This window comes from Neltuma alba, unplaced genomic scaffold (assembly GCF_004799145.2).
Source record: "Neltuma alba isolate B1F8T4 unplaced genomic scaffold, ASM479914v2 tig00012002_pilon, whole genome shotgun sequence".
Classification (NCBI taxonomy): Eukaryota; Viridiplantae; Streptophyta; class Magnoliopsida; order Fabales; family Fabaceae; genus Neltuma; species Neltuma alba.
In genome coordinates, this window is record NW_021636574.1 from 137,855 (window position 1) to 153,354 (window position 15,500).

The 15,500-nt window shown below is 32.3% G+C and overlaps 2 protein-coding genes across 2 annotated transcripts; both read right to left on the minus strand.

Annotated features, from left to right (window-relative positions):
* Positions 1–204: 204 nt before the first annotated feature.
* Positions 205–3,171, minus strand: LOC114720854 (chitinase-like protein 1). The gene is made up of 3 exons (XM_028906570.1): positions 2,655–3,171; positions 1,698–1,857; positions 205–865 (listed from the first exon to the last, which is right to left on the minus strand). The coding sequence occupies exons 1-3, from the start codon at positions 3,046–3,048 to the stop codon at positions 457–459; spliced, it is 963 nt and encodes a 320-aa protein (XP_028762403.1). The 5' UTR covers positions 3,049–3,171; the 3' UTR covers positions 205–456.
* Positions 3,172–12,252: 9,081 nt separating this feature from the next.
* Positions 12,253–15,500, minus strand: LOC114720868 (probable aldo-keto reductase 2). Its single transcript, XM_028906591.1, has 5 exons — positions 15,297–15,500; positions 15,000–15,200; positions 13,777–13,949; positions 13,549–13,651; positions 12,253–12,828 (listed from the first exon to the last, which is right to left on the minus strand). Exons 1-5 carry the CDS (start codon positions 15,498–15,500, stop codon positions 12,487–12,489), a joined length of 1,023 nt encoding a protein of 340 aa, XP_028762424.1. The 3' UTR covers positions 12,253–12,486.

The following is a 15,500-nucleotide window of genomic DNA, read 5'->3' on the forward strand; positions in this document are numbered from 1 at the left end:
ATGAAATGATAGGAATGACACTTATTTCATGAGCTTTTGAATCCTATCTTTGTATATATTATTAAAAATTACGTTCTTGTGGTTTCTAGTCCCATTATACAGGTGAGTAGCATTTCTAAATTTTAATTGTCAAATACAAGGTGAAAATTACCTAGTCCCTTGTAATCGCATGTGTCACCAGATTTGACAAGGGACAACAACTAGTTATCTCAAAATTATTATTACATTATTGTAAATAAAAGGGTATATAGATGACAACACATAATAGGTCCATAACTTAATATCTAGCATATCTAGATTTTCTGTTAAATACTCTGCTTTTTACATGACAATACCCACACAATAAATGCAACAAAGAATTATTATTTCTAGAAGGTACCTTGCAAAAACTCTCGATCATCACCCACTTCCGAAGAGGCACTCTCGACATATGCCCTTTGATTCGTACCACGAAGTTCAAGAAGAAGCTGAAGAAGATGGATTGAAAGCAACTTGCTCAGCACACGTTAGCACATCATTAGGCCCTGCGTCCTCTCGACCAACACCTAGGAGGTCAAGATAATATAGGTAATGCGAGATGATGTTGTTCATTGAGTCAATTTCGCCTTTTCCACAAACAGAATCACCGTAGAGAATGTTCATTGTAGTGCCAAACCCAGGAATCCGCTTCTCCAAAGTGTCGTTCTTGGTCGGCTTCCAGCTCCCAACGATTACATCATGTGCCGAGGGTTGCTTCTTTTTAATTGGGGTCATCCACCTCCAGATTGCGGCCTGGAAGGCAAGAGTTGCATTCTGCTCTAAATATTCTGGATGGTTCAGTAAATCTGTCTTCAATGCTTCTCCAGTTTCACCATAGTTGTAGTTCCTGTACGGGACCAACATGAAAGCACAACAACATTCAACAAGGAAAATGATATCTGCGTGTTTCAATATGCCATCATAGCTACGTATACATGCACATTGAAGTAATCCTAAAAGCTCAATAGATGAAACCCCCTGAAAGGATTCGAATCAATAATAACCATAAAATGGTAAAGGATTTTTGTAAATACAGGCAGCAATTCCATGACCTAGAAAATGGTCTCATGGTTCACCTAGTTCTCCTTGGTCCTAGTCACTACTCATAGATATGGAAAATGTAATTATCCAAATAGGTTAATTCATAATTTAACCATCAGTAATTAGAAATAATAACCTATTCACATCTGAGTTACATTCAGATTTGTTTTTGAAGTTCCCTGAGTCAATTAGGAAATTAACCCTGATATTAGCTTCACAAGACTATCATGAAAGTTCATTAAAGTCAATTAGGAAATAACATAGATGGAATGAAAACACGGATGGCATCCCTAAGTTCATTAAAGTGCAGGAACCCAAGTCTCCATACGAAATTATCATAGAAAAAAGCAGAAATAAGCAACATAACTCCAATCTCTTCTCACTCTAGAATTCTCCTCCCTCTCTATTAGCCCCCTATTTACCCATTGCGGCCTAACCAATTCATTCTAGAAAACCCCTCTAGCAGCCTCCTCATTCGGCTCATGCTGCCCAGAACACATAAAAGCACCATTCCTTACCTAATACAGCTCTTAAGTATGGTCATCTACCATCACACAACTAAACAAAGAGTGAATAGTACATCAGGCATAATCAAGAATGAGAAAAAGGTTATTCTACTTCTAGGGGCTAAGACATACCAGTAAAGGGGAATTGCACCACGGCCATAGTATTGGGCACCAGGAGCACAGGGATAGGTGTATTTGAAGTAGTCATCACAGTATGACTGACTTGGACTCATTTCATGATTGTAACAAAGACCCCAGGCAAAAGGTCCTCCAGTGGCCACTCCATAACCACCTGGGATATGTTTTTGGTAAAATTAATTTCATGACAAGGAAATAAATATTACAAGAAATGGGGGACATGAAATTCTACTCTAGCCACGAGAACTGAAAATACAGAAGGGCAAAACAGATACATATAAAAACAATAGTTCAAATCTCAACAAACATTGCAACGAATAAATTTCTTCTTTTTATTTTCTTGGGTGAATTCAAGGAATGATTTTACCTCATTGGTCTCTAACAATGAGATGTAGACGGAAATGTTAAGCAGAGATAGATATATTGAAATTCAGTATTCCCACATTTTAGTTTAGTCGCGAAGAAAAGGACCCATATGAGAATAGACCACAAAAGCATCAACTCTACATATCTACATAAACAATCTAAGTATAAAAATACAAAAAGAAAATAAAAAAATCATTTAGTTTACCCCAATGATCCCATTTATCTTCACATCGAGGATTGGAACCTCCTCCAATACACAACGCTAACCAATGTGATCATCTTTTAACCAAAAAATGTACAGTCAAGGCTCATTTAAGTCGTTCCAAACTAAAAAAATTTCTGCCAATTGCACTGAAAATCCCTCATCTGGGAGCAGATTTCAGTGCTCTCCTTGACATCACAGAAACAAAAGCCAGACTACCAATGTTTTCCCCCTTTCGAACAGTTTCTCAAACCAAACAGAAGTCCACACCAAATCACCGAAAAAAAAAAAAAAAAGCCAACACACAAGCACAACACAAGCAAATTATGACAAAATAGAAATCCAAATAAAGACAGAAAAAAGGACCAAAGATCGACACTCACAGGAGGTTTTGCTGCCAACATGACCCAGGAACGCGGCAATCTCCTTCATTTGCGTGGTCTTGTTTCCGGTGGTACCAAATCCCAAAGGCTCGTAAACAGAAGCAGCAGTAATGAAAGAATGATAGTCCCAGAAACCAACAGCGTGAGCCACAGGCGAATTCCGCTTAGCAAAGAGATTCTCAAACTGATAGGTCTGGAAGTAATCAGTGATCGTCAGATTACAACAATAAATGGACCATCCCTTACATTCCCACCCTTTGTCACAGAGCTTCTTCCCCTTGTGATATTTCACCAGAGGCTTCGTATTAGACTCGTCCGCATTCGCAACCACCGATACCAGAGCAAGAAGAACCAATAGAGCCACACTTCTTGGTACCTCCATTGCTCGATTCATCCAAAGTAACGCCGCCAAAGCCAATGAAGCTCTCGATAAAACTGAATAGTTGAAAATCAAAAGTGAGGGTTTGATAGTGGAGTCTGATTGGAATGCCAGAAAGAGAAGGAAATTGGAAGGAAGGCGTCTTGTCAGAATGGAATGTGGTTCCGCGACGGCTGTAAGTAAACTGGTGAGCTTTTTTTATTTTTCCTTTTTCTTTTTTGTTATTGTCGGCGACATACACGTGGCTGTGAATTGTGGGCGGAAGATGGACGGCAGAGACGGGAGCCACGTCAGAGAGAAGTGATCGACTTTTAAGCATGAACAGACTGGCTTTGCGTTAACAGAAATTTCTGGGGAGAAGCATACATCCGTCCTAATGTAAAATCTTCTGCGCATCACATTCATGAGGGAACAGAAAGTGCGAAAGCAGAAGGCTCAAAGCTGTATAACCACCTTCCAAATCCTAAAATATCATAATTTTTTGGTAAAATATCAAAAGTAAAATAGTATTCAATATCTTTGTATTATTTTTTAATATTTTAATCTTATTTATGATGTATTTAGCATTTTAATATTATGCATCCAATACAATAAACTATAAATAAGATTATGATATTAAAGGTGATTTGAGAATAATATTAGCATACTAGATATAATATACATAAGAAAACTTTTAAGTACTAAGTTGCAAGATTATCTTGAAAACGCTTGACACTTAAAAGATTTTGTGACTGCAAATTTATTTTAGAAATTTAAAAGCGTAACAATTTTACTCGTTACTGTTAAAGCGAACCTAACATTCACCGTTAAAATAATAAAACAAATAATTTCACAGTTTCGTTTTTTTAAAAAAAAAAATTTTGACAACTAATGATGAGAGAAATCCAGAGAAGGTGCTTCCTAAGCAAGAACAGGCTGGATTCGCGTTGCTCAATAATACGGTGAGACACGTGTAAGATCTTTATTGGTTTGTTTCGGGAGTTGACTCTTATTTTTTAAGGCGCAAAAAACAAAAGCAAACCCGTTTGTCTGTCTTCGGGGAAAAGAATTAAAATAAAATAAAATAAAGTTACGTGTATCTGACTCATCATAGGATCATATGATTATGAAGTCTATACCTAATGGTGGTTAAGTCGGATTAGAATAGAGTTAAGAGTTGAGATCTCCTTGATTAGAGAAAAAACAAAGAATAATAATATTAACTTTTATGTTAAGAAATTAAAGAAACCATAGAATCGAAGCCTCACAAACTTGTCAAAATTGGGCCTACGTCAAGCTAGCTAAGCCCATCTTTGATACCATAAAAAAACATGCTACTCACCTTTCAAATATAAGAGCCAGGAGACGAGGTTTTCTAGTCTTAATTATAGGATATTAATTTACCATATCTTCCAAATTTATTATTCTTTTTCCAAAATCTTCTTACACATATTAAACAATATTAATCAAGAAGTAGTTTCTAATGGAAATAATTATATGAAGAATTTAGAAAAATTAACACTTTTTTTATAAATAGTTAATTTGACTAATCTTCTTAATTTGTACAAATAAGTTAATTAGATGTTACGCTACCTCTTGTCCTTAATATAATATTTAAATGACTAATTTGAGAACATTAGAAAAACCAAATAAATTAGCTTAAACTATTGAAGGAATTGCTGTGAAGTTTCAAGTAAGGAACATACTTACTAAAAAATCTTAGTGATAACAAAGCAGCTTACAATAACAAGTTTTAAGGCAGTAAATGACAAATGTTCTTTTGTTATTTGGACTTAATAATAATTATTATCTTTCTTTGGTACCTCATTACAATTCTCTTTAAAGTATTTATATTTATCTTTTTTTCCAAACTAATTTATCTAACTTATAAATTGATATATAATCTAATGATGCACATAAGTATTTCAAAGAGATAATGTAATATATGATATAATTAAGTGATTTATTTAGATTTTTTTATTTTCATAAATTAATTAGATAAATCTTATACTCCTCTGCTCCTAAATCCTAAATATAAAACCCATTTTGTAATGCAAATTACATTACAAAATAGGTCTTATATTTAGAATTAGAGGAATATTAAATACCGGAAGTAATATTTTGAACGGACGGTGTAGTTGATTTGAGGTCTTGTGTGGCTTTGAGTGTGATGGATGATCATAGTCCACATCAAAAGGGGAGGTTCATAATAGGTCCTTATATCATGTGTAATCTCAACCCTTAGAAGAGTTCATTGTATCCATTGCGATTATTGTGTTATTAATCAAAATGTTCTTTGTTCTCTTTAAAGCAAGGTTGAGTGATAATTAGCTAGAGCACAAGATAACTATAAAGTAGACAATAAATATGTCTAAATATGAAAGCCAAAGTCAAGTATAATTAGAAATTATATTATTTGTATGAAGGAAAAAAATTTAAAAAATCTTGTGGGAGTTATTGCCCCCACAAACTTGCATAATATTACACACGCGCATATATAAAAGAATTATCAGGAACTGCCTAGAGAGTTGCAGACAATATGTGAAGTGTTGTAAACCTAAGCAAAGATGGTTTCCACCTATTGTTGTATAGCTGCTCATGTCTTGCATGTTGTGTTATCATGTATGAGCCAATTTGTTTTATAATCAAACAAAAAAGGAGTCAATATCATTATTAGTTCTCATCATTTGATTAAATTTTTAGTTTTAATCCCTGGAATTTTAAACTATTGGTTTTTGATTTCTATAGGTTTATAATTTTTTTGTCTAAGTTTATTTTTTAATAGGTTTTGATTTTGGTCTTTATCCTTAAATTCAGATTAAGTCCTTATGAAAACGTAGAAATCAAAATTAATGATTTGAAACTACAAGGACTAAAACTAAAATTAGATCAAATTATAACGACCAACGTAATCCTAAAAAATTATTTGAAACTCTTATTTTTTGTTTGGATGGAATAAAAAATAAGAGAGAATAATTTATATTGAAATTAAAAGCATGCCAACTTTATTAAATATAATAAGAGCAGCAATAAATAAAAGGGGGGCAAGATCTGGGGAAAATATGAAATTTGCAATTTTGTCCTATAATCAAGATTGGAAAGAGCAAGTCAAAATTACCCGCCTCACCCTTAGTATAAAAGTTGTTTGATTTAATTTTTTCTTATTAAGTGTGTCACAAATTGAATTTTTTTTCTCAAGTCTTTATTTTTATTTCCTAAAAAACTCTTCCCAAGTGTCCACTTGATAATCAATAAATCAAATCATAATTATTATTTCTTAGTGTTTCTTGAATTTGGATTCTTTCCTCGTCTTTTTTCCTCCTTTTTTTTCCCTCCTCATCCATGCCCATCACTAGATTATCAAATGAATGGTTAGGTTTAATAATTTATAAAATTACAATTATAATGTTACATAAAAATAAATAAACAAAATTTAATCTAAACAAACTAACACTGTAGACTACAAAAAATTGAAAACTAAATTGAATTTATAAAATATTGAATCTCAACCATTCAATATTTTTTCTTAATGAAGTGTGTACATATGAAAGAAGAATTAGTACTAAAATAGGCTGACTTGGGTAGAAAGAAAAATTGATGGTGGTGTTTGGATTTGATTTGCGGGACTGCCTTGAAACCTACTCGATCGGTGTGGAATGTGGATAGGCACGTAAGTTAAGACAGCTTCAATTATTGGCTCTTTTTTTTTCAGATAATTAGGTGATGAATAATGAAAGTAATATAAGAACCACAAAAAAAAAATACTCTTAAAAATCAATAAGCTCATCATGACTCATGAAAACTAAAAGTGAATCGTGTTTAATTATTTATTTAAATAATTAAAAAAATCGTAGTACATAAGCGATGCGAGCATCATTTAGAGAGGATCTGATTTCACATAGGAAAATCATTACTACTTGAGATCTTTTAAAGGATTATGAAAGAGTCTATTGTATTTATGACGCTTTTAACACATACACACATTCTTGTTGTTATGGTGAGATTATTGGTACCATTATAGCGCCTAGGTCATTCATACCCACTTTGTTTGGCATATGTTCTTAGATGAAAGTATTAGTAAAAAAAGTTTGTTTTGGATTTAAATATAATATTTTTGTTATTGCTTACAACTTGATGGAATTTTTGTCTTAGTCTCTACAGTTTCAACTTTCAAGTCTTTGGTTTTTGTCCCTATAGTTTTTCCCATCCAAAATGTTAGTCTTTATAATTTTATAAGGATTTGGATTTACGTATGTGAAGAACAAAATAAAAAATCTTTAAAATATAAAGACTAAAATAAAAACTCATTAAAAATATAAAGACTAGAATTAAAACCTCTTAGAAGTATAGATAAAAAATAATGACTCCAATTTCTCCTTTTTTAAGGGAAACTAAGGAAAGTCCTCATTTGGCAAAATTGTTTTTAGCCGAAAGAACTTGGTGCAATCATTCTCAATAGGCATAACTCTTCTTCAACTACTTATATCCTATCCTCAACTATGTGTAAAAAGTTTTCAACATGAAATATATTGCATATAGCTAGAAAAGAGTTGCGCTTGCTAAACATAAGAATTCAAAGCATGAATTCAAACGTTGAAGATCATTATTTTGTTCATATATTAACAATAGTGTTAATTCCTTTTTTCCTTAACTTTTCCTATTAATTGCGTGTATTAACGAAAATCTTCATCCGGGGATTAGTATCCATTGTAGATTATTAAAAAGGATATTTTAAAAAAATCAATACAAATTTCTTACAAAGAACTAATTTAATTTATTTTCTTAATATTAACAAATTAATTATCTAACTCTTACATTTAGGATCAGCAGGAGCATAATCAAAATAATAAGCTAACACTTTATAATTTCTTGCTATCTACCAAACACATTTGTAGCTTAAAATTGGCTTTAATTCCCCTACAAGCATAGCTCTCTTTGCCACTCCCTTTTTCCACTTGTCTGAAAATAACTCCACCTTACCAAACATATTCTTAAGGAGGAACAAAATGGTTGAGTTGCACAGTTTAATCAACTGTTTTAACAACTCTAACAACCACTTCATTATTATAATATGTATACCCCTCTTCTCTAACATACCAAACTTCAATGCGCAATAAGTAATTGGTATCATTCGAGCCAGCTTGCTCCTAAAGCCATAATCTTGTAATTAAGTCCTTCTCCATAAATAGATATATAACTGGAAGATGCAGTGAGGTCTTGGATTGAAGCCATTCATAATACCATAGAAGAAATGAGAGACCGCATAGAACGATTACTTGTTCTTCCATTTTCCTTCTCATGTTCCTCCCCTTCGAGTCTTGAATTAGGTAATTTCAGTTATTGTTTTGTATTCATCTTATAGCTTTTTTTTTTGGTAACAACATTATAATATATGACGTTCAGCACTATCTATGTATATATTAATCTAAATTTCAGTATTATTGATTTAAAATATGATTAAGTTTTCTTATATCTATTAGATCCCATCTGCGTACAAAATCTCCCACTTTTAATCAAAACCTCCTTTCAAGTTATCGATTTGTTCATATATGAAATACGAGGTTCATTTGCAAATATATAAATTAATTTGACAACAAATATTGAAATCTTAAGTTCAAATTTTACGATTGATAGCTTATAAATCCTTTATCTATATATATATATATATATATATATATAAATAGATGTACGGAATAAATTTGGCTGGGGCACAAATCAACGCTATATATCTTGCCTTTCCTTCACCTGGAACTAAATATATACCGTTTTTCTTGAAACAGTTCTAAATTTGATCAAACATTGATTTACTTGCTCAAAGGTGGAATAGGTCAAATGTTTGTGAGTTAAACCCATATTATCATCTTCATAATAATATCTTTCTTTGAACGTTGTTTGTCTTTTGTATGCACATCTTGTTCAGTTTATTGTGTAATGGACAACATACATGCAATAGTTTTATGACTTGGCATCATGAAATTCTCTCTTACTGGTCAGAAGACACAAGTTTCATCTTGCTGACATTTTTATGTAAAGTGCACTAGGCCACAAGGCCAACTCTGCGGTATGCTTTATATCATGATATTAAAATTCAACTTGAATTGACCGATCAGACTGATAACAGGCAAACCAGTCACTTCATGGATCTGATCAAGAGTTTTGAAACCACGTTGAATTTCATATTATTTTTTTCACTTGCTGAGTATAAAACGACATCATTTTGAATTAAAAAAAGTAGAAGGAAAAAAGTGGCATTCTTTAAATCACAAATGTTATATATAATTTTTTTTTAATTTTAGATAAATTGTATTATTCTACTCATGATTCTGTTGGCCCTCATTTAATCATGATTAAACCACTTGCTCTTGAATTAATATCTTGACCGGTTTAATAATCACTATGATTTTCAAACTACCTAGTTATATACTGCAATTATACCATGAGTAATTTGAGATTTTGTAATATGTGTAAGGAAGACAAGGAAGAAAAGAAAAGTGGTATAGGCGTGAAATGAAGAAAGCAACGGATCATTTGGGTTTGTGGCTTTCCAAAAGCCTAAAATAACTGGTGGCCTACATCGACTCATAAGGAGAATCAAGAGTTTTTTCTCATCCATTATGTGAGTGGGACCCAATATTTTATTCATTTTCTTTTATATATATCGTTCATATAGATAGGTTTAATTAACGTCTTGTGTATGTTTTTTCTTTGAAGTGATTCATGCAGCAAAATGGAATTTGAGAAAATGAGTTATATTGTTTATTGTGTCTTCAATATTTATCCATTTTACTCTCAAGTAATCTTTATTGTGATTGCACATATTGATGAGTTCATGAAATAGTAATTTCAATGCATATGATTGATAGGAGTATTTTAGGAAGATGGCATCTAGTTATTGTAAATAACTATCTTAATTAATTTTTTTAATTTTATAAATTAGTTATTTAACTCTTATATTCAGGACTGGAGGTATTATTGTTTAAGCTAGGCTCATTATAAAATCTAAATTTTTATATATAAGACTCTAATTTGATCTTATATATAAGATTCCAATTTATCTTTTTCTCAGTTGGAAGACCCCGATGTACTTTGCATCCATATTTATCTATTTTTCTCCCAAATAATCTCTATAATAATTATATATATTAAGGAGTCTCTATTAATAGATAGTTCCAATGTTCATAATTAACAAAAGTATTTTAGAAAAGGTAACATCAATTTATTACAAATAATTAACTTAACTAACTTTTTAAATACTTGCAAATTAGTTATCTAGCTATATGTAGATAAATCATTGAATCATCTTGTGGTAAGTATTTTTTCAGTTCGTAGAGATGAAATTGCGGAGATGAAAGCTGGTGAAATGGAGATAGGGTATCCCACAGATGTGAAGCATGTTACGCACATAGGACTCGATGGCTCTGTCACCACAAATCAAGACTTGGCTTGGATCCAAACTGAATTTTTTCATGTTCAACATTAATTTTTATGAATGTGTTTGTTTGATGCTCTAATTTTATACAGGATTTCGATCTAATCGCTTAATTTTTATAATATATCCTTCCGTTCCTCTAACCTTAACATTCTTAGTCTCAAATAATAATATTTTTGTGTGTTGCTTATTATTATTTTTGAAAATTAAGCTTAGCATATCATCATGTGAGAATATTTTATTAATATTGAAATTTTCAATGTTAGCATCTTTTGTTAACAACCTTAAGGTTACGAAAGAAAAAGATCCTTTATAAAAATAATGGACTATTGGTACAATTTTTCCCTTTTTTTTTTTTGGGTATTGGAGATAGAACATTATGTAGTTGTTGAAATTTAGCAAGGTATTGAATTAGATTTCTTATACAGCTTAAACAAAAAAAGAATTAGATTTCTTATAACTTAGCATGAAAGAATTATATTTCTTGTAATTAATTCAACAATGTATTGGTATCATTGCCATGAAGCCAATTTGAACAAAAATATTTTTGTCAATCATTTTTATGTGTCACTTACTATTAGTTGCTCCATGGTTTTGTTTTATTTTTTTTCCCCTTCTACACTAATTGTAATTTGTAGATGACAAAAGGAAATGAGGTACGTTGTAGCCTAACTGATGCCAACCCCTCTTTTGAAATTTTATTAATAGTCAAATTACAAATTGGTTCTTAATAGAAGGTGTGATGAGTATGTGAGTTATGAAAAAAAAAAAAAAACAAAAAGAATGGGATTAATTAAAGTTGTCTCACAGGCATTCGCATAGCTTAGTACGAATTTCAATATTTATAATATCATTTTCTTGCCAAACACATATTTATAAATATCATTGAAAGAGTCTGTTTTTAACAAAATTTTTTCACGTCAATTTCATAGTTTTAGACGGCTCCACGCTCTTGATTTAGTAACTTCTGTAAGACTGCGTAGGAGAAGAGAGCAAAAAATTTTTTAAAAAAAAATTACAAAGAAGGAGCAACACCGCAACAGGTAAAGAGTCTCACCCTCGTGAAAAAAGAAAACACATCTCGGCTTCATAAAAATTAATCTAAAATCTAAAGTGATCTGATGATACCTTGAGTTATACAAAAAAAAAAAATACAAAGAAGTATCAAGTAAGAAATTTATTCCTTTTTTGCAATCAAGTAAGAGAATTATTTACAAATTACAATAAATTCTTACAAATATATTATGATACTCTCAAATCGATGATTCTTGATTGTAAATTTTCGCTTGTAAAATGTTACGTGTGCCTTTGACTTTGGTGAGTATTGACCACTAAAAAAACATTTAAAAAAAAAACTCACTTCAATACTTAACATTTAACATATGAGCTAAATAACTAATTTATAGATATTAAAAAAATTAGTTAAATTATTTAGAAACAATTTCAAAAAAATACCTCTAAAATTTGAAAATCTCAAGTTAGGAATGATTGTAAAAATATGTTATCATTTACTTTTTAAATATTGTTAATTCTTATTAAAAAAATAGTAAACAAAACTGATCTAAAATTTTGAAATTTAAACATATTTTTTGGAGATTCTTCCAATTATTTATTTGTTAAGAATGTGTATGAATTTTTCTAAAATAATCTCTTAATCATTCCTATCAAACCTTAGAAACTTCCATAACATGTGTCAGCAATATGAATAGTTTGAAAAAAAAAATCATAAATCGCAGAGATATAGTTAATTAAAATATTAACTTCACAATCAAAGTAACTTCCTCAAATTAAAACCAAAGTTTTAAGGGTGCTTTTTATTAAAATATTAATACTTTAATATGTTAAATTCAAAACATCATAGATTTACATGAATGCATACATAGATGCTTATAAATTACCCACCAATAAAATTCATACACTGACAATGAGATCAAAACCACACCATCATTGGGCATGGGCCAAATTCTCATTAAATCGGCCAACTTCTATTCCCAAATCTTTAGTTTATTCCTATGATACATAATAGATGGTACAAGGAACATAATTCATTTTGCAGCTAGCCAAGAAGAAAGTTGGGGAGTGTCAGAGTGCTGCCATGGAGCTGATCCAACAGCAGCTCTATCTCCTTTAATGGCATCAGCAGCAACAAAAGACTCAAGCTCTGCCAATTCTTGTGGAGTGAGTTTAATTGACAAAGCCCCAATATTTTGATTGAAGTTCTCAATTTTAGTAGTTCCAGGAATAGGGCACACATCGTTTCCCTGATGATGAAGCCAGGCCAATGCTAACTGGGAATTACTGCATCCCTTTCTTTTAGCCATTTCACTGACCCTCTCAAATACAATATTATTGTGCTCCAGGTTTCCAGGTTGGAATCTAGGGAGACGCTGCAATGAAGTCAAAATATATGCATAAAAGAAAATTGGATTACAATCCGACACAGAAGTGAATATATATGGTGAACTTAGAAAGAGATCGAGAGAGAACAGATTATGAGCATAAAGATGCAAGTTTCATGCATTTCATATCCCCAAAATGTTTGAATACAGAATTCAATAAAATTACATCTAGATTTCAATCAATCAATAATGGACATTGCTAATTATGGGCAAAATATGATATTTAACTAGTCAGAGGTGCATACGTTTATCGTTGTTCTTCAAGATTATTTTGCCAACTCAAAGATTTCTTTATAGCAACAATCCTCTGGGAGAATGATTTTGCCATATCACAAGTCAAAAGTAATCCAAACGTGAGAAGTAGAATGATTTTGGCATGTTAAAAAGGAGAAGAATCTGAGGGTAGTCAGGAGGAGAGGGGAAAACCACTACATAAAGTTTATTGAATTGATGATACACACACGCACACATTTAATTTAGATAATCAACTAATTTCGCGATGGCATTCATTTATCATTCAGTCACTGTAATTGTAAGTTTCTACGTAAAAATCAGGGTCAGAAATAGCTAACTCTATGGTTGACTCTCACATTCAGAGACCTTGAAATTTCAGACAATGATTGATTAAAAAATGAAGGAATTACCGGTAGAAGCTAGGCTAGTTTATTATAACAAATGCAACTATATTGCATAAGAATAAACACAAACCTTTCGAAAATCATTTTCTGAAAAGCTTTCAACCACCTTCGCTCCTGATGTAAAGAATCCTCGCCCAAGAGGACTGTATGCTACAATTCCAATGCCTAGCTCCCTAAGAACATCATATATGCAAAATTAGAGGTCACAAAATTATATGATAACTGATAATCAAAAGCTCCAATAGAGAGGAAAATATGAATATTATAAAATAGAATTGTCGTCCGTTTCAAATTTCACCTGCAAGTTGGAACTATATCTTCCTCCACATCTCTTGCCCATAAGGACCACTCCAATTGCACAGCTGTTATAGGATGAACAGAATGTGCTCTTCTAATTGTTGAAGCTGAGGCCTCAGACAAACCAATATATTTAACTTTTCCCTCCTCAACAAGTTTCTTGAGTTCCCCAATCTTAGAGTAAACAATGCAGAAATAAGTTAATAATTTTAGATCATACAGATAAGCAAAGATATGCTGTCAAGGAGAAAACAAAAACTTTCAAAACTATTGACAAATTCTCAAAACTGTCGACAATCGGTGTTCTACATTGACAACATGATAACTTCATAAAACATAAAGGACTACATTGATAAAATAAAACTTGAGGGACTCCTGACCTTAAATTAAAAAAAAAAAAAAAAAAAAAAGCCTTGAGGGACCAAATCGATAACTAAGCCACACATGAATAGCCAAAAGTTCCATTGCCCCATTCTGCAAATAACAAATTTCTAGCACCATGATGCCAAAGTAAACATACTTCTAGGACCAAATATCACGCCTTCATATTCAGAACTCAGGTAAGGTGAAGAGAGATTAGTAGTTATAAGCACATAGCTAAATATCAAAGTGACATTTCAAAGAAACCATTAAGACCCTGTTTTCTTACACTTACGGCATTAAATTGGTTTTCCACCTGAAGTCACCAAAAATCTAAACATTAAAAATTATCAAACTGCATCACATCTTTCAGCCGAAACAACTGCTGAATAGTCAAAATATCCAAAACATGAGTGAAAAACAGAGGTGAGTAATTGTGAGAAAAGTGTTCAAGAAGGTGGAAGCCTTGTAAGAAAAGTAATATCACAATAAAACAGAGGTGAGTAATTGTGAGAAAAGTGTTCAAGAAGGTGGAAGCCTTGTAAGAAAAGTAATATCACAATATCATTCTTCATAACTAACAAATTATCGAAAGCTAGAACCAAGAACCATTATTGTAAAGCTTCCACAATCCCAAACAATGCTTAACAATTTGGTCCAAATCAGTATATGAAAGCTGCAATGATAAAAAAGTTTAATTTTAACACACACTATTTAAATCAAATGTCTATGTTAATCCGACAATTCCCCAGGAACAAAGCAACAAGTTCAAATTGTAAGTAAAATGCTTAGATAACACAAACCGGACGGGAAAACTGTAAGTTACCCAGAGAAAAGAATATCAAAAGCAAAAAAAGGACGGACCGTGACTTCAATAGGCACACGATTATCAACACGATGCTGGTAATAGAGGTCAACGCAACTGACGTCCAGTCTCTTCAAGCTGGCCTCACAAGCCGCTCTAACGTATGCAGGATCGCCATGGATATCAAGCTTGCCATTGGCAAAGGTGAGTCCGAATTTGGAGGCCAATTCAACTTTCTCCCTCACGTCTCCCTTCAACGCCTGTCCGAAGAAATCCCCACACAGTTCGTCATAGAATCAGACCGAGCAAACACGAAGAAGCAACAGAATGAACTGTGAAGTTGGTATCGATCATACCTTTCCGAGAAAAATTTCATTAGCGTTACGGAAGTAAAAATCGGAGGTGTCGAGAAATGTGACACCGCTTTGGATGGCGTGGCGGATCAGAGCGACCATGTCGGGCTCGGGCTTGCCGGGAGCAGAGAGATCCCTGCACCCAAGTCCCTGGGCCGAAACCTCCAAGCCTTGTGACCCGAGCTTCATCCGACCCACTTTCGCCAT